The 25215-nt window shown below is 39.0% G+C and overlaps 1 protein-coding gene across 6 annotated transcripts in view; it reads left to right on the top strand.

Annotated features, from left to right (window-relative positions):
- Positions 1-914: 914 nt before the first annotated feature.
- Positions 915-25215, top strand: part of ZC3H14 (zinc finger CCCH-type containing 14) — a 48053-nt gene continuing 23752 nt past the window's right edge. For 5 of the 6 annotated variants that reach the window (XM_031037827.2, XM_006742200.3, XM_031037824.2 and 2 more), the window contains exons 1-9: positions 915-1112; positions 1573-1615; positions 9299-9413; positions 11654-11694; positions 12565-12760; positions 13298-13727; positions 14648-14808; positions 15194-15294; positions 17061-17216. In XM_031037827.2, coding sequence (XP_030893687.1) covers positions 1077-1112; positions 1573-1615; positions 9299-9413; positions 11654-11694; positions 12565-12760; positions 13298-13727; positions 14648-14808; positions 15194-15294; positions 17061-17216 — 1279 coding nt within the window. In that variant the 5' untranslated portion in view covers positions 915-1076. The remainder of the gene's footprint in view (positions 1113-1572; positions 1616-9298; positions 9414-11653; positions 11695-12564; positions 12761-13297; positions 13728-14647; positions 14809-15193; positions 15295-17060; positions 17217-25215) is intronic. The other variant, XM_031037825.2, reaches the window with a different exon arrangement.

Here is a 25215-nt window from a genome sequence, read left to right as displayed (position 1 = left end):
GGAAGGAAGGCAGAAACCGACCCAAGGGAAGCAGTACTTGTGGAATCATTAGAAAGGACTGTGATTGGGGTGCTTGGGTGGCTCAGTTGGTTGGGCATTCAGCTCTTGATTTCCTCTCAAGTGGTGATCTCTGGGTGGTGGACTCAAGCTCCACGCCTGCTCCCCGCTCAATGAAGTTGGCTTGAGATTCTCTCTCTCCTTCTCTTTCTGCCCCTCCCCCCGCGCTCTCTCAAATAAATAAATAAATATATAAAATCTTTTATTTTATTTTTAAAATATTTTATAAGATTTTATTTATTTGACAGAAAAAGAGAGAAAAGGAACACAAGCAGGGAGAGTGGGAGAGGGAGAAGTAGGCGTCCTGCTGTGCAGGGAGCCCGACCCAGGCTCGATCCCAGGATGCCGGGATCATGACCGAGCGGAAGGCAGACGCTTAACGACTGAGCCACCTAGGCGCCCCAAATAAAATCTTTTAAAAAAAGAAAAAAAGAGGACTGTGATTGATTGGTTCTCCTGCGCGGGATAGTCGGTTCCCTCCAAGTGTAATTATAATGCAACCGCTAGGAGGCAGTCTATTTTACAGGTAGGAAAACTAAGGACTTAAAGGTTTAAATCATCTAAACCATTATCACATTAAAAGCCAGTGAAAGCTGGATTCTAACTCAGATATCATACCAAAGCCAGGGATCTTTCCGCTGCATTTAATTCATCTTTATTTTCCAAAGAGCGTAAAATGAGTAAGTGAGGGCGAGGAAAGGGGAGAACTCTCCAGGTGCCGGGAGCGGCGGAGAAAAACCGAGGGCATCCTCCGGCCGCTGCTCTCCTAGCCGCCAGCAGAGGCCGCCCGAATACAGACTCCGCGGGCCCAGGTGCGCGCAGGCGCAGGCGCAGGCGCAGGCGCGCTCGACTCTGCTCTCCCTGGCGCGCCGGGCCGGTGGGGGCGGGTCACGCAGATCGCGCGGCCGGGAGCTGGTAGCTGGCGGCTGCGGCGGCGGAGCTGCGGGGCCGGGAGCCGGCGCGGGGCTCTGGGTAAGCGAAGCGCCGCGCAGTGCTGAGCCCGCCGCCCGCCGGGAGCCATGGAAATCGGCACCGAGATCAGCCGCAAGATCCGGGTAAGGCCCGCGTCGGGCGGGGGCGGGAAGCCGGGCCTCAGCGGGCGGGCGCGCGGTTGTCAGGAGTAACGGGGACTGTGGGCCCGGCCTGGACGCCGCGGCCTACTCGCCGCCGGGGGCTCTCGGCGAGCTGCGGGGTCGCGAACGACTCCTCCTCGGCCTGGGCCGCCTCGGGCCGACGGGCTTCAGAGAGCTCGGCGGGCGAGCGGAGCCGCGGCTGGAGAAAGCCGCCGGGAGCGGAAGGAGGCGTGGAGCGCCGGGCGAGAGACGCGCTCGGCGGCGGCTGGAGGGGCCCGCGGGGACGGGGGAGGGGCCCGGGCGCCTCCCCGCCCCCACCTGGGACCTGGGCGCCGAGCGGGCGCGAGGTGCGCGCCGCTGCCAAGTTGCCTCTGCGTTACGGAGCCGGGTGCTTTTCCGCCTTTTCTCACACGCAACGTTTGTCTTTCTCTTCTTCCCTCAGAGTGCCATTAAGGGGAAATTGCAAGAATTAGGAGCTTATGTTGGTAAGTTTTTTTGTTGTTGTCAGCGTAATAGAATTTAGACTTTGCTGCTAATTGAATTTTAGTGAATGCATTTTTTTTTCCCTTCGTACTGTCGACTTTGGAGAAACCCCTTTTCACTTTCAAATCTGATTCTTTGCGGTTTCTTATTCTTATTGTCTTTTCTTGAAAGCTCTATATGCAACCTTGCTCCCCCCCCCAAAAAAACCGCCTTTTAATATGGTGCTTTTAAGATTGTTTAGCCTCCTCTGTTGAGGCTCTGTCTTATTCTCCATGTTTATTTGATTCTGTTTTTCCTATTCTCTTTGCTTTCCTCTTGATCTTCTTATTTCAGAACTTATTTTGCATATGAATGTTTTCTGGCAGTTGGCTCTGCCGCGGTTCAGTGAGTTTTATTTTCAAATCTTTCTTTTTTCCTGTCTCTTTCCTCTTAGCAGCCACAGTAATGTTTTCTCTTTTTCTTTATGCTTTTATGATTTATAATTTGAGTGTTTACTTTGGATCAGGCACTGTGCTTAACCATTGTCTATGCGTTAGGTCATGATAATATCCAGGAGAACACTGGAAGGTAAGTGGTAATACTCCTATTTGTACAAGCAAGGAAACTGAGGCTTTGAGTGTTTACTTGAGCAATGCTTTATGGATTGAGATTTGGGTCTGTTTGGCTCCAAAGCTGGTGCCTCCTGTAAAAGTAATTTAGGACATGGTTCTCAAGGTGTGAGAGATGCCAAGGGTCTCTGAAGTCAAAACTATTATCTCATTAATACTGAAAGGGTACTTGCCATTTGGATTGTGCAAAAGCATGAGTTAAACTGGTGGTACCTGAATCTGGAGATCTCACCGCAAACTCTGTGAGAAATCCTATCACCCCTCTCCTGGGAATTTTTTTAAAAAGCCAGTTTCACTTAATTAGTGAAGCAGTAAAAATATTTTTTTTAAATCTTGGTCCTTGCCTACGTCTTTTAAATGTGTGATGTGAGAAAATAGGAATTACTCATGAAGTACTTCTGTGTATTAAAACAGGTTGGTTTGTCTAAAGGGAAAGGATTTGTGTGATTGAGTTAGGCACCGTTTTCATGGAACATTATTTTTATCTCCTAACACTGACAAACTAGACATACACTTGGATATTTGGCAGACATATTCTTGAAAGTGAAAAGAGGAAAAGAACTGATACACTTTTTTACCAATGACAAAAGTTGAGCTTTCAGGTGAAAATAGAATTTTGAAAAGTTTGTTTCTGCCATCATGAACTTGAAAGCTTCCCAGTACTTAAAAGAAGTTCTGATGATATTAACAAATGATTCTTTTGTATCTTGTAATGAATTGTATCAACATGTCAGTGATTTACCCTGAACCAGTAGATTTTCAAATGATCAATGCATGATGTTACAAAATTATACAAGGGAAAAAGATTCATTAAAAGTAGAGGATGGATCAGTGGATTTTCATGTAACAAGGTACAAAAAGGTGATTGATAGAGTTTTAGTTTCCATATTGCTGCCTACCTTTAAGAAACTACCACTTGTTGAGTTTTGATGTAGTATCACAGAAGAATGTCCACATTATCTGAAAAGGCTTTTAAAATACAGTTGACCCTTGAACAACTTAGGGTTAGGGCTCTGGACACTCCCCTCCCTGGCACAGTTGAAAAGATGAGTATAACTTTTGACTCTCTCCAGATTTACCTACTAATAGCCTATTGTTCATCAGAAGTCTTACTGTTAACATAACCAGTCCGTTAACACATAGTTTGTATATTATGTGTACTCTATACTTTATTTTTACAGAAAGTAAGCAAGAGAAAAGAAAATATCACAAAAATCATAAGGAAGAGAACATGCGTTTTTGATACATGTATCAAAAAAAATCCAGGTATAATTGGACCCAGGCAGTTCAAACCCATGTTCAAGGGTCAGCTATACTTTCTTTTCCAACTGTGTATTTGTGAGGCCAGATTTTCGTCATATTCTTCAATTAGAGCAACATATCATAACAGGTTAAATGCAAAAGTGGAAATTGAATCCAGCTGTCTTTTTGAAAACCAGATATTTAAATATAACTAGTTTTATGTTATTTTTTTGGAAAATTTATATTTTATAAAAATGTTAATTATGTCATATAAATGGGTTTATTAACATGTGATAAGTATGTTATTTTAAATAAGATTTTTAAATTCTCAGTTTTTCTAGCATGGTAATTATTAATAGATAATTCACATAAAAGTTCTTTTTGTCGTTGGTAACAAAGTGTATCAGTTCTTTTCCTCTTTTCACTTTCAAGAATATGTCTGCCAAATATCCAAGTGTATGTCTGGTTTGTCAGTGTTAGGAGGTAAAAATAATGTTCCATGAAGAAGGTGGCTAACTCAGTCATGACCTGAGCTGAAATTAAGAGTTGGAAGCTTAACTGACTGACCCACCCTGGGTCATCAAGCATAAAGCGAACCTGAGACCCAACAGTTTGAGAATTACTAATTTGGGGTGCCTGGGTGGCTCAGTTGGTTAAGCCGCTGCCTTCCGCTCGGGTCATGATCTCAGGGTCGTGGGATCGAGCCCCACGTCAGGCTCCCTGCTCGGCAGAGAGCCTGCTTCTCCCTCTCCCTCTGCCTGCTGCTCTGCCTACTTGTGCTCTCTATCTTTCTGTTAAATAAATAAATAAAATCCTTAAAAAAAAAAAGAACTACTAATTTACCACATGCTGGGCACTTTTTATAAACTATTTGTCAAGATTGTTCTAAGCCTTTAACAGATAAGAGAATTGAAGCTCAGAAGTAAAGATGAAGCTGAACCAGAATTGATTTATTATTTAATTTCTTCAACACTTGATGGATACCAGCTATGTGTCAGGAACTTGTTTGGTTCGAAAAGAAATCTACAGAAAACATCTAGCGTAAACTTTCTTAGTTCTAGCACATGAAAGCACAAACACGTGTTAATTGAGTCTAAGTTCAGTCTTATTGATGATTCCTATCATTTATCAAAAATCTCAAACCAAGAATTTTGAGTCTATTAAAAACTTGGTTTATAAGCTTAATGTTCAATATGAAATGAATTATAGTAAAAATATATAAATAGTTTAAAAAATAAAAACAGTTTGATTTTCAGAATATTTTCATATAGTTACATTTGTTCCTGAACACAGTGCTAAGTGGGAATGGCAGGTAGTAGTATTTCTTTTACAACTAAAAAAAATGGAGGGGCGCCTGGGTGGCTCAGTCAGTTAAGCATCTGCCTTCGGCCCAGGTCATGATTCCAGGGTTCTGGGATCCGGCTCCCTGCTCAGTGAGAAGCCTGCTTCTCCCTCTCTGCCTGCCGCTCCCCCTCCTTGTGTGTGTGTGCGCGCGCGCGCTCTCTCTCTCTCTCTGTCAAATAAATAAAATCTTTTTTTTAAAAGAAAAAGCACTAAAAAAGGAGTCTTGGAAGTAGCAGAGCTGGTCAGTAGCAGATTTAAGACCAGAGAACTCAGGTCTTCTGTGTCCTTGATACCAGCAAAGGCATAGGAGTCACTCCTCTGTGCTCCTCTGGAATCCACTGAAATCTCTTCCAGTGATTGACACATTAGCATGGCTTCCCAACTTGTGTCTGTTTCTTTACTGGACATTTCTTGAGGGCAGAGACTTAGTATTTGTGATGTCCCAGTGGCCTAGCAGAGAGTATGATTTTTTTTTTTTTAAATAAGTGTTGATTAAGTAGAAAAACAGGGGTTACGGTTACTCTGAAATAAAAGTATACGTTACGAATTTAGGTTTACAGTTAGCTACCTGATTGTATGTTTATACATCATTGTCCTTCTGAAAAGGATGACTTTCTAATCCCTCTCTCTGTAAGAAAGTCCTGGAAACCTTTAAGGTTATGGAAGCAATAGTATTTAACAAATATTTGAGTATTTATTTTCAAGGCATGGGGTGGCGAACAACTCTTAGGAGTGATAACTTCTCATTTGTGTTTATTTAAAATGGAGCACTTCAGTGGGAAGGCGATTACGGTTCAGAGCAGTCCTTCATTCACATGTTATTTTTTATTTAAAAAAATTCTTTTAGTATCCTTGACAATTTCATTCACATTTTAGAAGCCTGAACTTTGCATAAACCTCCAAAACACTCACTTTTTCCCTATTAGAGATTTCAAATAAATTTGAGAAATCTGAAATCTGTGGAAATGTATCATGAACACGTTAATTTTTCAACAGATTCTTATTTTCTGTTTTGTATACTGAGGAAACTATGATTTTCCAATGGCTTGGTTGAGATATAATTAGTATATTAACATTGGTATATTAAACGGCGTATTTAAAGTGTACAATTCGGTAAGTCTTGACAAATACACATGGTAATTAGACTAATGAACGTATTCATTACTCCCAGAAGTTCCCTGGGGCTCCTTTTTATCCTTCCTTCCCGCCTTTCCCTGCCTTGACCCTGTACTGGAGCAGCCACGGATCTCACCTAGAATGTTAGAAAATGCAAGCTAATAGTGCCAGGAAAGAACATTTTCTTTCTTTCCTTCTTTTCTTTCTTTCTTTCTTTTCTTCTTTCTCTTTCTCTTTCTTTCTTTCTTTTTTTTTTTTTTAAAGATTTTATTTATTTATTTGACAGAGAGCGAGACAGCGAGAGAGGGAACACAAGCAGGGGGAGTGGGAGAGGGAGAAGCAGGCTTCCCGCGGAGCGGGGAGCCCGATGCGGGGCTCGATCCCAGGACCCTGGGATCATGACCTGAGCCGAAGGCAGACGCTTAACGACTGAGCCACCCAGGCGCCCCTCTCTTTCTTTCTTGATTTTATTTATTTATTTGACAGAAAGAGAGGGCGTGCACCAGCAGGAGGAGCAGCAGGCAGAGGGAGAGGGAGAAGCAGGCTCCCCACTGAGCAGGGAGCCCGATGCGGGACTCGGTCCCAGGACCCTGGGATCATGACCTGAGCTGAAGGCAGACGCTTAACCCACTGAGCCACCCAGGCGCCCAGGAAAGCACATTTTCATCATTGACATTGTGAGGGAGAAAATCTGTGAAGGCTGGCAAAGCATTCTAACTTTTTTTGTTGACCTTTCCTGGGTTACCAATGGTAGTCCATAGGTGGTAGGTGCACTTTGCATAAATAGGCTACCAGGCTTACTTGCTGTAATTGCCAGAAACAGTGGGAACCTTTTGATACTGTGCAAAGAAAATAAATGACTGTCTTCTTGTTCCTACTTATATTCCCTCACATCATATTGCATGATTTCATTAAATATTCAGATTTCTGGGCGCCTGGGTGGCTCAGTTGGTTAAGCGACTGCCTTTGGCTCAGGTCATGATCCTGGAGTCCCTGGGTCGAGTCCCGCATCGGGCTCCCTGCTCGGCAGGGAGTCTGCTTCTCCCTCTGACCCTCCCCCCTCTCATGTGCTCTCTCTCATTCTCTCTCTCTCAAATAAATAAATAAAATCTTTAAAAAAAAAAAAAATTCAGATTTCTTCAAAAGAACAAAAAGGCAGCCTACTGAATGGGAGAAGATATCTGTGAATGATACATCTGATAAGGGGTTCATATCCAAAATATATAAAAAACTTACACAACTTAACAACCCCCCCCCCAAAAAATCCATTTAAAAAATGGACAGAGGACCTGAACAGACATTTTTCCAAAGAAGACATACAGATGGCCAACGGACACATGAAAAGATACTAACATCACTAGTCATCAGGGAAATGCAAATCAAAACCACATGTATCACTTTACACCTGTGATAATGGCTGGAATCAAAGAGACAAGAACTTGGCAAGAATGTAGAGAAAAAGGGACCCTCATTCCGTTGGTGGGAATGCAGATTGGTGCAGCCACTATGGAAAACAATAACAATACGGAAGTTCCTCAAAAAAATTAAAAATAGGGGTGCCTGGGTTGTTCAGTCAGTTGAGCATCTGCCTTCAGCTCAGGTTATGATCCCAGGGTCCTGGGATTGAGCCCCAAGTCGGGCTCTCTCCTCAGCAGGAACCTGCTTCTCCCTCTCCCTGGCGCTCCCCTTACTTGTATTCTGTCTCTCTGTCAAGTAAATAAATAAAATCTTCAAAAAAAATTAAAAATACAAGTATTATATCCAGTAATTCCACTATTGGGTATTTACCCAAAGTAAACAAAACCACTGATTCGAAAAGATAACATGTTTCTCTATGTTATGTTGTAGCGTTATTTACAATAGCCAAGAAATGGAAGCAGCCCAAGTGTCCATTGATAGATGACTGTATAAAGAAGATAAGAGATATATATACGTGTGTATATGTTTATAATGGAATATTATTCAGCCGTTAAAAACAATGGGAACTTGCCATTTACAACACCATGGATGAACCTAGAGGGTATTACACTAAGTGAAATAAGTCACACAGAAAGACAAAACCATATGATTTTCTTATATGTGGAATCTGAAAAACAAAATGGGCACCTGGCTGGTTGAGTCAGTAGAGCATGTGACTCTTGATCTCAGTGTCGTGAGTTCAAGCCCCATGTTGGGTGCAGAGATAACTTAAGTAAAAAATAAAAAAAACTAAAACCAACCCTGACTCTTAGATACACATAACAAATCGGTGGTTGCCAGAGGGGAGGTAGGTGAGGGATGGGTGAACTAGATAAAGGGGATTAAGAGGTATAAATATCTAGTTATAAAATAGATGAAAAGTACAGCACAGGGAGTATAATCAGTTTTGTAATAACACTGTATGGTGACACTAACTCTCCAGAGGCAGGGTTGCCACCTAGACTAAAATTTTTTGCAACATTTTTTTTTGTTAGTAAAATTGCAAGAGATCTAAATATCCAGTGACATAAAATGAATAAATTGTATATTCATACCAATAGAGCAGTAAAAAATTTAGATTTCTCTCTCTCCATTTGTAGATTGGGCTAAGTATATTTGTGCTTTTCTTGAACTGGATTTTTGATGATTCTCCTTGAAACAAATGCCTTATAGTACTTCTTTTTTTGTCTGATAGTACTTCTGAAATGAACCTTTCTGCCTACTTAGAAATACGAATCTTTAAGATATTAAATCTGAAGGAATTTTTTTGGTGGGCATTAGAGTTCTTGATAAATGCCTTTGCTTCCTTATCTTTTTACTGTGGTGGTGGTGTTTTTGGTCCTAGACCTCACCTTCATAATCATTGTGTTAGGAGCATATGAAGTTGAAATTATTTAAATAAATTTTTTAAATGATAATTTTTGGGTGGTTTTAGTTTATTTGCTCTTGGTGCAAATTGGTTACCCTGAGATAATAGAAATCTGCCTTTACTGAGGATAAAGATGTTCTCTTGAGAAATGAATATCATTTTGAAACATAGGTAAACACAAAACTAGACAAAACTCAATTACTATTCTTGAGGGATGTCCATATGCTTTCTGGAAGCTTCTCTGAAATTGATGAGCATTATTGAAAAGATAAAAAGACAATGAATACACTCTCAAGTTTGATACTGTAATTCACAATATCTAGTTTTATAAGTATTTGTTAGATATTCCTAATTCCCATTCTTCTAGTAATTGAAATACCTATGTAATGAAGAGGGGAAAAACTATACTTTCTTGTCCAACATAATTCTAGTAGAGCTGAGATATTAATTTTTAGAGCTATATCTATATTTTCAACTACATTGACTTTTAAGTAGAAGACAATATTGAGGAAAACATAAAGTTTTTATATACTTTTCCTTTTAACTAGATGAAGAACTTCCTGATTACATTATGGTGATGGTGGCCAACAAGAAAAGTCAGGACCAAATGACAGAGGACCTGTCCCTGTTTCTAGGGAACAACACAATTCGATTCACCGTATGGTATGTTTCTGAATTTTTACCCCTTAGACCAAAGTTTGGCACAAGTCAGAGTAGGTATTCTGTCTGAAAAGAGGTTCTTGACAGGAGAGTCAGATTCACTGTGGAGAGGGAGGTAGTGAGCCATGAGAGCGCAGCTTCTGGAGCCAGACTCCTGAGGTTGAATCCTGGATCTGCCTCTTGCCTTGGTTTTTCCATTTGTAAAATGGGATTAATAAATCCCCTTTATAGGCCTGTTGTAAGGATTAAATGAAATAATATGTGTAATGTACTTGTAGCTGTGCCTGGCCCATAACAAGTCCTTAGTCTATCTTAACTGCAGTTGTTATGTTTCTTTTGTAAATGTTTGCATCTTATTCCTTTCCCCCAACCAAAACCAGTTTACATGTATTTTGGGGGCTGGATTGACTTCCTAAATTGCTTTCTCTAATGAGTTAACCTTTAGGAGGCAAAGTTTTTGGACAGAATTTCAAATCATTTTTAAAAGTTTGGAACTTTCTGAAGTTTGGAATTTTAAAAAGACAATTTTATGTTCAAATATAAATTCATGTTATAATTTTCAGTGTTCTTTTTCAAACCAAATATTGTCTTTAGTTTAGAATAGTGGCTAAAGGCATAAGATTCAATTTAAGAAGGCAGGTTTGAGGTAGAGTGAGGGTGGCGGAAGGGTAATGATGTGACTGAGAATAGATCAGGAAGTACTCCTATAAGCGCCCTCACTCTGGGAACCACCAATTACAACACAGGTTGATAATGGAGCAAAAGTTGAGTGAGCAGAGTGGCCTGCTTACTTTGAATGGCAAGAGACTGGGAGAGGTAATAGGAGGCATTAAAGAGGGATATGAAACTGGTTAATTTCTTGCCTTTAAACTAAAGTTTATCTTGAAGGTGTTTTTGCCCCTGTGGGCCACTGTATGCTTTGCAGGTCTTGTGAACTTTTCTTGAAATTCCCCACAGAATTCTCTATGTTAGATTATACAGTTTTGTATGACATTTAGTGCAGTGGTTGATCCTCAAATTTTTTGGTACAGCCAACTACTGCAGAGTGGGTGTCCTAACCCACTCATTACACTTAGTCCCCAGAATTTCCCAAAAAAGAGAGAGAGAGAGAGACTGTGGTACTTTTGACTGGGGAAGTTATCATGATTACCTTTTTTTTTTTTTTTTTAAACTCTTCTGCACCCCAGGTATTTGTTTTGTTTCATATACATATGCACCCCAGGTATTTGTTTTGTTTCATATACATATACATGTTTTATGACTTGACTTTTGGTTCAACCTTTGTATCACTTTTTGGGTTTGAGTCCCACTAATATACTATGGAAGATTGACCTAGAGATCCTTTCTTAGATAACTTGATGGAATGCCTGGGACACATTTCTTACATAAAGGACTAAATGAATTTGAATTTAAAATCAAATTTATTCAATTTTCTCATCTTGCCATAAATTCCTTAATATGTACTGATGCAAGTTACGGTATCTCTGTTTGGGCACTTTATTTCCCTGGTTAAGTGTTCATTGACATCAGCCTGAAATGGACTATTATGATTGTTTGGAGCCCTGCACTAATTGTGTCCAAGGGGACAGTAACATGTGACTGGGTTCTGGGTGAGACATTATAATGAGATATTTCTGGTATTTTCAGGAGGTACGGCTCTTGGAAGGGATTGTAAGGCAAATTTGCTTTGCACATAACTACTAAAATAGGTTATATTATAAACAAGGTTGTAACCTGTGCTTGTTTACAGCATTAGTAATGAAGTGATACGTTTTGATACTATTTTTCAGGTTTTTTCACCTCTCAGAATTAAGTTGTTCCAGAAACCATATAAATAGATAAACTTAAACTCTGCTTTGTAGTAATAAGCTATATTACATATTTCTGATATTTTATCTTTTACCATATGCTACACGGAGTCTTTAGTCCTTATAAAACAAAATTACATTCTTTGTAGATCAAGACTGTGGTCAGGTAATATCTTTGCCCTTATTTGTACAGAAGATAGATGTTGAAAGTAATGATGAAAAAATAATGATTTTTGATTGGCTTCTATAGTATTCATATAAGCCTTTTTTAAAAATGTGGCATTTCTTTAACTTTGATACTTTTTGTCCATTAATTACCATTTATCAGTATTTATATCTGAAGGTAGATTCTATAATGTCATCAAATTTCAAGTGATAGTTGAAATAAAATCTTGATTGAAGGAAGCTTTAATATTTTTGTTTTTTTTCTTTTAGGCTTCATGGTGTGTTAGATAAACTTCGCTCTGTTACAACTGGTAAGATTCATTCAAACGTTTGGAATTTACTATAGCATTTTCTTTTAAGATCGTATTTATTTGCAAGAGAGAGAGATCACGAGCAGGGAGAGGGGCAGAGGGAGAAACAGACTCCCCGCTGAGCAGGGAGCCCGATGTGGGGCTCGATCCCAGGACCCTGGGAACATGACCTGAGTCGAAAGCAGACACTTAACCGACTGAGGCACCCAGGCGCCCCTAATGTTTTCTTTCTAAAGCCGTTTATACTGCTTTGGAAAAAATTCCATAAATTTGAAAATAATAGTTTCTTGGAACTTTCTTAGTAAGCTCATGAATTATGAATTCAAGAGCAATAAATTTAACATAAAGATAATTTAAACAAGGGAAAGGAAACTATGCAATTTATCCTAAGGAGATAATTGTAAATGTGTGCAGTGTTTTTAGCTTCAAGGATGTTTTAATATTTTATTTATTTAGTTTTAAAGATTATTTATTTGAAAAAGAGAGAAAGCGCACGCACAAGAATGTGGAGGGAGTACAGACGGAGAGAGAGGATCTCAAGCAGACTCTGTGCTAAGCACAGAGCCTGACATGGGGCTCAGTCCCACCGCCCATGAGATCACGACCTGAGCTGAAATCACTAGTCGGTTGCTCAGCTGCCTGAGCTACCCAGGCGTCTCGAGGATGTTTTAATATTTTATAATGGAAAATTATTTGAGAGTTCAGTAATAGTAAATTGAATTAATTATTATATTAACTACGTGTGGAGTTAACAATCAGCCATTAAAAAATGCTGTGGAAGAACACATTGCTTTTAAATTGGTGATGAAGAAGGGAAAGATTCAGAGTTAATAAAAACAGCTTAAAAGGACCATGTGTTTCTTTTTCCAGACCCTTCCAGTCTTAAGTCTTCTGATACTAACATCTTTGATAATAACGTGTCTTCAAACAAGAGCTGTTTCAGTCGGGGAGATGAGAGAAGGCATGAAGCTGCAGTGCCACCTCTTGCGGTTGCTAGCAGTAGACCTGAAAAAAGAGATTCCAGGGTTTCTACTAGTTCACAGGAGCAAAAAACCACTACTGTCAGGTAAGAGTCCTGTGTAGACCTCCTGTGGGTAGATGGGTATGTGTATGTGACCTTGACATTAGGTTTTAGATCTTTAAATTTTTGTTTTCAGAAATTTTTGGAAATACTGAGGTGGTTGTGAGCAATTTTTTTTTTTTAATTTATTTATTTATTTTAGAGAGAGAGAGCACAAGAGGGGGGAGCGGGAGAGGGAGAAGCAGACTCCCTGCTTAGCAGGGAGCCCGATGCGGGACTTGATCCCGGGACTCCAGGATCATGACCTGAGCTGAAGGCAGTCGCTTAACCAACTGAGCCACCCAGGCGCCCCGAGCAATTTCTTTTTAACAAGATAATGATAAGACCTATGTATGATTATCTTTTACCTCAAATATAGTAAATCAAAGTTTTAAAAAAGAAAGTAATTTTAAAGTAGTTTTTAATGGAATACGTAAAGGGAGTATCTAAACTTTTTCATTAAAATTTAAGTATTCTTTGAAGATTTGAAGATACTGCTCTTAGTTGGTTAAAGTTTTATGTGTATGTTGTTTTTAAAAATAGACAGACTTATGATGATGGAGCTGCAACCCGATTAATGTCAACTGTGAAGCCTCTGAGGGAGCCAGCACCCTCTGAAGATGTGATTGATATTAAGCCAGAACCAGATGATCTCATTGATGAAGACCTCAATTTTGTGCAGGAGAATCCTTTATCTCAGAAAAAACCTACAGTGACACTTGCATATGGTTCTTCTCGCCCTTCTATTGAAATTTATCGACCACCTGCAAGTCGAAATGCAGATAGTGGTGCTCATTTAAACAGGTTGCAATTTCAGCAGCAGCCAAACAGTATTCATGCTGCCAAGCAACCTGATATACAGAACAGCCGGGTATATGAAACAGGACGTTTGTGTGAACCGGAAATGCTTAACAGCTTGGAAGAGACTTACAGTCCTTTTTTCAGAAACAACTCAGAAAAAATGAGTATTGAGGTTTGTGTATATATATATATATATATATATATATATATTTATTATTATTTTTTTTTTAATTTTTAAAATTTTTTTATTTTTTTAAGTAGGCTGCATGCCCATCATGGGGCTTGAACTTAAAACCCTGAGATCAAGAGTCACATGCTCTACTAACTGATCCAGCTGGGCACCCCTGCATATGCTTTTAAATTCTGGCTTCTTAGGCTGAAAATTGGCATTTCTTTTCTTTTAAAGATTTTATTTATTTATTTGACAGAGAGAGAGACAGCGAGAGCAGGAACACAAGCAGGGGGAATGGGAGAGGGAGAAGCAGGCTTCCCGCTGAGCAGGGAGCCCGATGTGGGACTCGATCCCAGGACCCTGGGATCATGACCTGAGCCGAAGGCAGATGCTTAACAACTGAGCCACCCAGGCGCCCCTGAAAATTGGCATTTCTTAAAACTGACTATATCTGAAATAACTAAACACATATTGCAAGTTTACTTTAAACTGATTTCTATGCTATTCAACATACTAAACCAGAATTTCCTGTCCACAACTGGCTTCTACAGATATTTGACATCTTGTTTACCTTCCTGGGATGCCATCATTTGAGATAACTGTAACCTTACCTTATAATTTTGGTGGAATTTTAGGTCAGTTTTAGATTTTCCACGGCAGTTACTAGGAAACAACTAAGTAATTCCATTTTATGAGTTTCCTCACCGGTGCTGTATTCTACTGTTTATAAATGAATGTAAAGCACTAGTTTTTGTTTTAGCTAACAATTGGCTATTAGGATAATACTTATTTTTATAAGAAACCAGGAAATAGCTTGTGAATTCTTAATATGATTGGCTTTTTCTTGGGGAAAAAAAATATTGTTGTAGAACTTTGTTTTTTCTCTGAGACTAGGTAAGCGTAAATTTATCTGATTGCAGGAAGAAAACTTTCGGAAGAGAAAGTTGCCTGTGGTAAGTTCAGTTGTTAAAGTAAAAAAATTCAATCATGATGGAGAAGAGGAGGAGGAAGATGATGACTGTGGGTCTCGTACAGGAAGCATCTCCAGCAGTGTGTCAGTGCCAGCAAAGCCTGAAAGGAGGTACCTTGACCATTATCTGTAAATTAATCTTTAATTGCCTGATGGAATCTTCTGGGTTTCTTGAAGGAGGATATCCTGAAAATAAAATTTTAATAGCATGTAAGACTTTTCTATTGGTTTTTGAGAAACAGATTAATGAAAGAGAAGTTGTTAAAATTGGAGAAGATTGCAGAGAATACTAAAAACTGGAATATGGTGGGGGGAGGTGGTGATCCAGACTCATTATTTAAAAAGTTAAAAGGTTCCAATCTAGTTGACATTTCCTAAAAACTACAACTAGTCTGTACAAAACCTAAGAGAAGGCTGTAGCAAAGGCTTAATGGATAGCTAGCATGTAAAGAACTCAAATCTAAAATTTAATCAAAATACTTTTAACTTTTTTTAGACCTTCACTTCCACCTTCTAAACAAGCTAACAAGAATCTAATTTTGAAGGCTATATCTGAAGCTCAAGAATCTGTAACAAAAACAACTAACTATTCTACAGGTAATTTAAATGTATTATGTTTACATTAAGTGAGTTTTCTTTAACTCTTGAGGAAACTAGAATTGGTTGCTTCCCAAGTTGTGGTATAGTAAAGACACTTGCCAGATGTCAGGACCAAGAAGAGGTTCAAAGAACGGTTTTAAAAGGAGATCACTTTGAGAAACTTCCAGCTGTCAGTGTAATTTAGTTCTTTGAGCAACTGTGTAATGCCTTTTATTCCCTCTTTCTAGTGTGTGTGAAATATATATTAAAATTTTTGTAGGGAGTTTTGATAAAGGTGGGACTTTTCATATTCATGGCATTGGAGTCAGCATTTGATAGGACTTTATGATCTGTAAAAGGGAGCAGAGTTGGATATTAAGAGGTCAGAGTTAGAGAAATTTGGCTAATGCATGAGCAGATTGGCTTCTTTGCTTTCAGTAGAACCCATTAAGGAATATAAGGCAGAGAATTGACTCATTTGTGATGTTCCTTCCCCAGTCCTAGTGGAAGTACTAAATTATTTTACGAGAGAATATAAGGGTATTGCATGTTTTTAAAACAAAACAAGTAAGTCACGTATAATCTGACCTTACAAAAAGCTTGTTCTGAAATCAAACTAAATCATGGATGCCATATTGCTATAATTCTGTACTCTGCCCCACGTGCTGAAGCCAGTGTGTAAAACTTTCGGTTAATAAAAACTGATGATTGCCCACTCTAAAAATTTTTATTTTATCCTTGCTATGGATTTGATGACTGTTCTTTTAGCATTTTTCTGCTTTTTCATTCTCTTTTGTATCTCTTTTTGTGACCCCTTCCTAAAGTGGAAGTAAATTATGTTAGCAGCTTTTGAACCTCATAGGTATCTGTCCTCTTGCTTCTCCTTTCTAACTTAACCTTGAACATAAACAGGTTTTGGCATATATAAGGATTATCAGGCAAAGGCCAAAACTAGACCTAATCTATTTACATTTCATTTCTTTGCCTTTCCACAATTGAGTAGTTTGTTTGTTTTTTTAAGATATTATTTGAGAGAGAGAGAGCATGAGCAGGGGTGGTGGGGAGAGGGAGAAGCAGGCTCCCCGCTGAGCAAGGAGGCCTATGCGGGGCTCGATCCCAGGACCCTGGGATCATGACCTGAGCCAAAATTGAGTCAGATGCTTAACCAGCTCAGCCACCCAGGTACCCCTGTTTTTATAATAGTGGGAGATTCCCCAAGTATTTTTGAGAACTAGCATTGAAGTTCATTCTCGACCTGTATTATGTAAATTATAAAGTTGTTACATGATCATGAAGCAAAGTTTAAACTACATTTGGTTAGGGTGCCTGGGTGGCTCAGTCGTTAAGCATCTGCCTTCCGCTCAGGTCATGATCCCAGGGTTCTGGGATCGAGCCCCACATCGGGCTCTCTGCTCAGTGGGGAGCCTGCTTCTCCCTCTCCCTCTGCCTGCCACTCTGCCTACTTGTGCTCTCTCTCTGTCAAATAAATAAATAAAATCTTAAAAAAAAAACTACATTTGATTAAAAATGAATACCTATATGTGGCAGTGTATTATGGCATGTGCTTTAAATGAATACCTATATGTGGCAGTGTATTATGGCATGTGCTTTAAAATGTATAGATGAAGCAGGTATCTAAGAAAAAAGGTGTTACCTGTGAACTGTTTCAAATTTTTCATATGTTCTAAACTCAAAGAGGCATTTATGTTTAAGAGGACATATTCACTGCTCAGTTTTGATGTATTACTGCATCTGCATTTCCCATCTTTTTTCCTTTTAAAAAGTCTCACAGAAACAGACACTTCCAGTTGCTCCCAGAACTCGAACTTCTCAAGAAGAATTGCTGGCAGAAATGGTCCAGGGGCAAAGCAGGACCCCCAGAATAAGTACCCCCATTAAAGAAGAGGAAACAAAGGGAGATAATATAGAAAAAAGCCAAGGTAATAATTTAAATAATACGTCATTTCTCTACTCTTACACTTTTTCATGAGGCTTTAAACATTTCCCAGTGGGTATTTATGAAATGTTAGTTCTGTGAGAAAACTGGTCATTAGGCCCAAAAATAGGATGAGAAGGCACCATGAGGAAAGTCTAAGCCTACACATTTCAGAATCCTGAAAAGTCTTTTTATTATAGAAATTTTTAATGTTCTTACAAGTGGGAAGAATAGTGCAGTGAATTCCCATGAACCCAGTTACCTGGCCTTAATAATTACCAGTATTTTGCTGGTCCTAAGAGAGTTTCTACTTAGAGATACATAGATAATTGCATTTTTTCTTCTTTTTGTTAATCCTACTCCTGTTCTCTTGAACTGGAAATTGCATCTTTAAATCTCCCTTCTTAGCATCCTTTCTTTGACCTGGCCAGTTGTCCCAGTGGCCCTACTTTATTCTTTTGTTGCTGGCAAACTGCAGTTAGCCTCGAGCTGATCTTTCTGCTTCCTTTCTCTCAACCCCCACTAACTCCATCTCCAGTACACTTTGCCTGTCTAAAGTGTGCTCTGATCATGTGACTTCTTGAGAGCGTTACAATGTTTCCACCTCATGCATTGTCTGGGATTGATGCCATCAGCTTGGCCTTTAGGCAGTTTGGCTGTCTGGTCTCTGGGCCTGCCCAGTCATTTTCCACTGCTCTCCGACCTCTTCCTATCAAGAAAGGTCCTAGTTTCCATCTTTTTCTTTTCTATTGAGAGCTAAATTAGAAAACCACACCAAAACTGAATGCTCATCATGTTATTTCTGACTTATACTTTTCTAATGCTGGCATGCATTTTTTTATTCCTCCTGTTCTTGAAACTGTTTCAGGTTCATTTCAAATTTATTTGTTTCATGAGGCCTTAATGATTCCATTCTGTATTTGTCTCTTCATTCTCTCTCTAAAAAAAAAATCCTTGTATTGTGCATTTTGCCATGTCAGCATTATGTGCAAATCCAATAAATGATGGACCTGAGAACAGGAAAATTCTGAAACAGCCAGTAGGTACTAACTAGAAAGCATAAGTGGGCCAGTTTGTAAAGAGCAACTGGAAAGCATTTGAGCTTCAGTGAGGGTGAGAATTGCAGTGTATTGAAGCCCAACAAACAGGTTTAAATCCAAGATTTCATATATTTTTTTAAAGATTTTATTTATTAGAGCATGAGCAGCAGGGAGGGGTAGAGGGAGAAGCAGACTCCCGCTGAGCAGGGAGTCCGATGTGGGACTCGATCCCAGGACCTGGGATCATGACTTGAGCCGAAGGCACATGCTTAACCGACTGAGCCACCCAGGCACCCCCATGATTTCGTATTTTTTAAAAGTGAATCTTTAATTGGTCACCTTCTAGAGGTATAATAGATACTAATTCATTGTCTTGAAAACTGGATAAATAAAATTATTGAGCATTTATGCTGTCTTTCCGTTAAAGAATGGTATCCCTGTGTAACCAAATAGTATAGGAGTTAACATCTGCTTTTGTAAATGTAGTTTTATTGTACTCATTCATGTATATATTGTCTCTTGCTGTTTTTGTACTATATCCAGAGTTGAATATAGCTGATGAGGAAAGCGCTTTTTTTTTTTTTTTAAGATTTTATTTATTTATTTGACAAGGAGACACAGCGAGAGAAGGAACACAAGCAGAGGGGTGGGAGAGGGAGAAGCAGGCTCCGGGGCTCAATCCCAGGACCCTGGGATCATGATCTGAGCCGAAGGCAGACACTTAACGACTGAGCCACCCAGGTGCCCCCCCCCTTTTTTTTTTAAGGAAACTCTATGCCCAATGTGGAGCTTGAACTCATGACCCTGAGATCAAGAGTTGCATTCTTCAGACTGAGCCAGCCAGGCACCCCTAGAAAAAGCATTTTTAAAGATTCTTCCAGCTCATAAGTAAAAACAGAATGATAGGATTATAGCTTGTTGGGTTTTTTTCCCCCCTCAACTCAGTGAATTAATCTAGGCACTGATGATTAATGGCTACTAAAAAAAGCGAAACAGTCATTTCATGCCTCCAGATGAAAGAATAAAACTACCTTAGTCTTGGCAGCAGCTCTTTCTGCCCATAGGTCCTGTCCCCATGGTTTAATAAAGTCACCATTTTTGCACCAAAAAAACAAAACTACCTTAGTCTTGCCAGAGGATTTGAACCTGGGTTATCAGGGCTCTGATCCAGCCGTCAACTTGCAGGAAGTACAGAGGCCTGAGGAATATGTTGGTTGTCACATCATGAATGTGCAACAGGCAAAGAACAGTCTCTGGGACTCCATATAGGTCAAACAGCCTGAGAATTCTAGATTAAAAGACAGCAAGGTGCAAGGTTAAACTGTAGTGTCTAGAAATACACACTTGTGTGCCACAAAGAAATTTTAGGTTACTATAAGGCATAAATGGTTACTTTAGGAGAGGACTGATTGAGATGGAGCAAATACGGAAAGGTTTCTGGGGTGGTTGGCACAGTTTTATTTTTTGGACCTGAATGTTGACTGTAAGGATGTTTTGCCTCATAAAATTCATTAAGCTACTGTTTGTTTTGTGTGGTTCTCTCTGTGTTTTGTTTTAAAGTAAGAGGTCAAAAATTTGAAATGGAATCAAGTACATCTGATGAGGACTTACTACTCTTTCTGAATTGGTTTATTCGCAAGTGCAAAGTGACATTCTGCAAACAGCGATTAATTACTGTGCTTACTCACTGTTTTACAACTTTGTGACTAAAATCTAAATATGCATACATATATTGGCATGAGTTAGTGTTTTTTCATCTCTCTGGTCTCTGTATTTTTACTAGCCTAACCACCTCACAGTATTCATGTTATTTCTCTTTTTGTCTTGGATTAGTCTGTCACCGGAAGTTTATTTTGTTAATGTGTTCAAAGACTTAACAACAATAATTCTGGCTTTATCGATTCTCCTTTGATGTCTTGGTTTTCTATTTCTTTGGTTTCTGCTCTTATTTTTAATATATCCACCTATATTTTTAATTATTAATTTATCTCCGCTTGTCTTTTCAAATGTAAACATTTAAGCTGTAAATTTCTCTTGAGGTGCCATTTCTGTTGTGTATCACAAATTTTGATATATAATGTTTTCATTATCAATCTAAGTATCTTTAATTCCTATTACGATCTTCATCTTTGACCCCTGAGTTATTTGAAAATGTTTGTAATTTATAGTATACAGAGGATTTGTCTTTTAGTCTTTTATTATGTACTCTTGACTTGATTGCATTGTGTCAGTGTGATTTGTGTAATACATATTTTTTGAAAATTGTTAAGACTTAAGACATTAATTTTGCACATCTTCCATGTGCATTTTGAAAGGAAATTGTTGGATTGAGAATTTTGCATTGAGTAGATAAAGCTCTGTGGTTACGTTGTTCAAATCTTCACCTTACTGAGTGTTTGGTTTGCTTGACTTAATGAGAGAAGGTCTTGAGATTGTCCATTACGATGACAAATTTATCTTAATTTCTCTATACTTCTATCATATTTGTTTTCCATGCCTTTGTTGTCAGTCTTCTCTGACCTTCTCTTTAATGCTTTAGGCAAATATATCTCTTAAATATTATAAAGCTAGATTGTTGTTTTGTTTGTTTTGTAAAGATTTTATTCCAGAGAGAGAGAGTGGGGGGCGGGTAGCAGAGGGAGAGGGACAAGCAGACTTTGTGCTGAGTGTGAAACCCGATGTGGGGCTTGATCTCAGGACCCTGAGATCATGACCTGAGCCAAAACCAAGTCAGACCCTTAACTGACTGAACCACCAGGGCGCCCCTAGATTGTTGTTTTTTTAACCCAATCTGAGTTTGCCTGTTAATGGAAAGTTTAAGCCATTCATAGCTCTGTCATCTTTTCTTTCTTTCTTTTTTTTTTTTTTTTGCCAAAGATTTTATATATCTGACAGAGAAAGAGGAAGCACAAGCAGGGGGAGTGGCAGGCAGAGGGAGCAGGAGAAGCAGTCTCCCTGCTGAGCAGGGAGCCTGACGCGGGCTCGATCCCAGGACCCTGGGATCATGACCTGAGCCAAAGGCAGATGCCTAACTGACTGAGCCACCCAGGCACCCTTCTTGTTTGATTCGTATTGGCCTTTCATTTTTTTCTCCCTGTTTGCCTTTAAGATTCATTAGTTACTATTGTTGATTGCCCCAGCTCTGCATTTTTTTTTTTTTGCTAGTTTAAACACTCCATTTCTGTTCATTCAGTGGCTAGCACTGAAATTTTACCATGCAAATTTAATTGCATATTCCATAAGTTAATGTTCTGATCCCATTTCCAAAGTAAATGAACTGTAGTTCCAGTCTTTACCCTTCTGGCTTATGTTTCCAGTGTTTCATTTTAGTCATTTTTTAAATGCATAAGTTGGGCACCATTATTATTTTACCCAGGCAATGTTTACCTACATGTTTATCAGTTTTTGTTCTCAAATCTTGAATGTTATTAGGGGATATCATCTTCCAGTGTTTTGAAGTATTTTTGAAGTGTATTCTTTGGCAGTTTCTTTAAGAATGGGTCTATTGCTCTAAATTTGCCAAGAGTCTGTTTATCTTTGTGATTTTTCTTTCCTTGTTCTTGTGCAGTAATTTTGCTGGATAACAACAGTTATTCTCAACACCTTGTATGTATTATTCCGTTGTCTTCTGGCTTCCATTATTGTTGAGTGGACTTCTGTCATTCTAATTGTCTGTCGTTCCTTTGTAGGTGATCTGTCCTTTCTCTGGCTGCTTTCAAGATCTTCTCTTTGTCTTTGATGTTCTGCAGTTTCACTACGATGTGTCTAGGTGTGGATTTCCTTTGGTTTTCCTATTTTGTATATGTTGTATAAAAAACATCTAAATAAAATATTTTACATATGAAATAATGTTTCCCATAGAAAAATTGGAAAAGCAAATCTTTGTAATGTTTGTTGATAGATTAGAAACTAATCAAATAGCGTAGAAAATTTAAAAATAAAAAGCAGTGTTCTTTGCTTCATTCTTCTCTACATTGGTTCTTCCCAGACAGCTACCACTTTTAAATGCTTGTGTTTATGTCTTTAATTTTCTCCATGTCAATAATATGCTTTACATTCACTAACTATAGGTGGTATCTTTTGTTTTTTTGCCACAATATATCAGGATCTAACTCAAAACTTTTCCCTGCTTTTCAAGCCCATATAGTAAAATCACTGTTTTTGGTTGATTTATTGCTTGCTTTTGTCATTTTAAGTAATACATCTAAATATTTTTTGTGTGATTACTATAATTCAGTATGCTTTGTTCTTTTTATTTATTTTTTTAAAGATTTATTTTTTTGACAGAGAGACAGCAAGAGAGGGAACACAAGCAGGGGGAGTGGGAGAGGAAGAAACAGGCTTCCCGCTGAGTAGGGAGCCCGATGCAGGGCTCAATCCCAGGACCCTGGGATCATGGCCTGAGCTGAAGGCAGACGCTTAACAACTGAGCCACCCAGGCACCCCATTTATTTATCTTAGAGAGAAAGCAAGCAGGGGGAGGGGGAGGGACAAGCAGACTCTGCACTGAGCTTGGAGTCCGACATAGGGCTCAATCTCATGACCCTGAGATTATGACCTGAGGTGAAATTAACAGTTGGACGCTCAACCAGCTGAGCCACCCAGGCACCCCTATTTCAGTACACTTTGATCTTCCTAAGGATATTTATGCCCCTTTATAAACTCTGATGCATCTTTTCATACCACACCTTCTAAATTCCTTACTTTTTTGCTGGGGGAGGGCAGAGGGAGAGGGAGTGAGAGAATTTTTTTTTTTTTAAAGATTTTATTTATTTATTCATGAGAGATAGAGAGAGAGGCAGAGGCAGAGGGAGAAGCAGGCTCCCTGCAGAGCAGGGAGCCCAGTGCGGGACTCGATCCCAGGACCCTGGGATCATGACCTGAGCTGAAGGCAGACGCTTAACTGACTGAGCCACCCAGGCGTCCCGGAGTGAGAGAATCTTAAACAGACTCCACACCCAGCACAGTGGGGCTCTATCTCATGACCCTGAGATGGTAACCTGAGCCAAAATCAAGAGTCAGACGCTTAACCAACTGAGCCACCCAGGCGCCCTAAACTCTGTACTTTTATATTGCTGAAGAGGATCAGATACACATTTTGTTTTGTTTTCCTTGTTAAGACTACTATGCTTTGTAAGTTGACTCTGAAAGTTGAGAACCAATAAGCAGCGTATTTACATTATTAGGATTATATAAATAGGGGTGCCTGGGTGGCTCAGTTGGTTAAGCGTCAGACTCTGGATTTCCGCTCAGGTCATAATCTAAGGGTCATGAGATCAAGCCCTGCATCAGGCTCCACGCTAGGCATGAAGCCTGCTTAAGATTTTCTCTTCATCTCCCTCTGCTCCTCACCCTGCTCAAGTGTGAGCATGCACTCTCACTCTCTCTAAATAAATAAAAATCTTTTTTTAAAAAAAGACTAATTATTCATTAGAGGTCCAGCTTTACATTTTGTCTGCAGCTCTTTGCTAGGGGTTCCTTAGAGTTGTTTTTCTGTTCTTGAACAATTTTTTGTTTTCCTTAGGTTACCCTTCTTGTGTTGCCCATCTTTATTATAGTCTAAAAATCTGTCCTTTTATGCTATTACGTCTTTGAGTTCCACTATTTTCTTAGGTACCTCCGTTCTAGAGCCTCTGCCCTCTCTTGCTCATCTGACTGGTTGCTCTCTAGGTCTGCTTCAAGACTGTCATTCCAGGACTTACTCCTTCCCTGAGTTTGCTCTGCATATTCTGGATCCCACTGTCTTCTCCGTATGTTCTTCCGTTTTGTCATCACATCATGAGGAAACTTAAGAAAAAGTATGGGAGGTAAATTTTTCTGAGTACTTAGAAATCTTATAATTTTAATTGATACTTCGGATAGGTACGGAATTCTAAGTTGAATTTTTCTCAAAATTTTGAAGGCATGGCTTCATGATCTTGAAGCTTCTAATGTTTATGCTGAGGAGTTGGTTGCCCATATGATTCTTATTCCATTATAGAATACCAGGGATTTATTTCTTTGGAGGGTTTTAGGATTTTCTGTGTGTTCTTGATGTCTGAAATTTACTGTGATAAACATAGGTGCTATAATTAGTCACTTTTGGGCTAGATACTTTGTGTACTTTTTAGATTTGAAAATCCATGCTTTTAAGTCTGGGAAATTTAAATTATTTCTTTAAAATTTTTTCTCTTTTGGAAATTCTGTTAGTTGGATGCTTCCTGCTTTGATTTTCTCGTCATTTTTGTCTTGATCTTATTCTACTTTGGGATATTTTATTGACTTTATTATCTTTAGTCCCCCTGTTTTTGTTTGTTTTTTAAGGCAAGTGTATTTTAAAATTTCCTCAAGCTTTTTCTTGCTCTATTTATGTATCTTGATTTGTGGATACAGTATTATTTCAAATTTGTCCAAAGAACCTAAGTACAGGGTTGTTTTTTTTCTTTTTAAAGAATTGTATTTTGTACCCTAATTGATGGTTTTCTCCAGAGTCAGTGTTTGGTTTTTTGTTTTTCCCTTTTATTTGCAGGCTCTTTTCAAAAATGTGTGTAGGCACGTGGGTTCCTAGTTTAAGAAAAGGCAGTAAAGAGGCTTACCTAGAATTATGTGGGCTGAGCTTTGCTGTGCGCAGGTTTTGTTGTTTTTTTTTTTAATTTTTTGCAGGTTTTGTTTTAAATTAGGCAGACGAGGAGCTGCAGTTGGCCTTGAAATTATAGAGGAGCTTTGTGGAGGTGGTTACATTCCCAGTAGCTATCTAGATTCTCCCCAGATAATTTGCTGAGTTCCTTCTTTTTAAAACATTAAAAAAAATTTTTTTTTTAAGAAGGCTTCATGCCCAAAATGGGCCTTGAACTCATGAACTCATGACCCTGCGATCAGGAGTCTTACACTCTACTTACTGAGTCGGGCAGGCACCCCAGAACGTTTGAATTTTTAAAAAATGCATGGCTGTCTTATTTGCAAACCCTTGTTTTCTGTTGCACA

This window comes from Leptonychotes weddellii, chromosome 9 (genome assembly GCF_054177405.1).
Source record: "Leptonychotes weddellii isolate Sample4059 chromosome 9, ASM5417740v2, whole genome shotgun sequence".
NCBI lineage: Eukaryota > Metazoa > Chordata > Mammalia > Carnivora > Phocidae > Leptonychotes > Leptonychotes weddellii.
The sequence above is the reverse complement of the archived record's forward strand: the minus strand, read 5'-3'. Positions and strand labels throughout refer to the sequence as shown.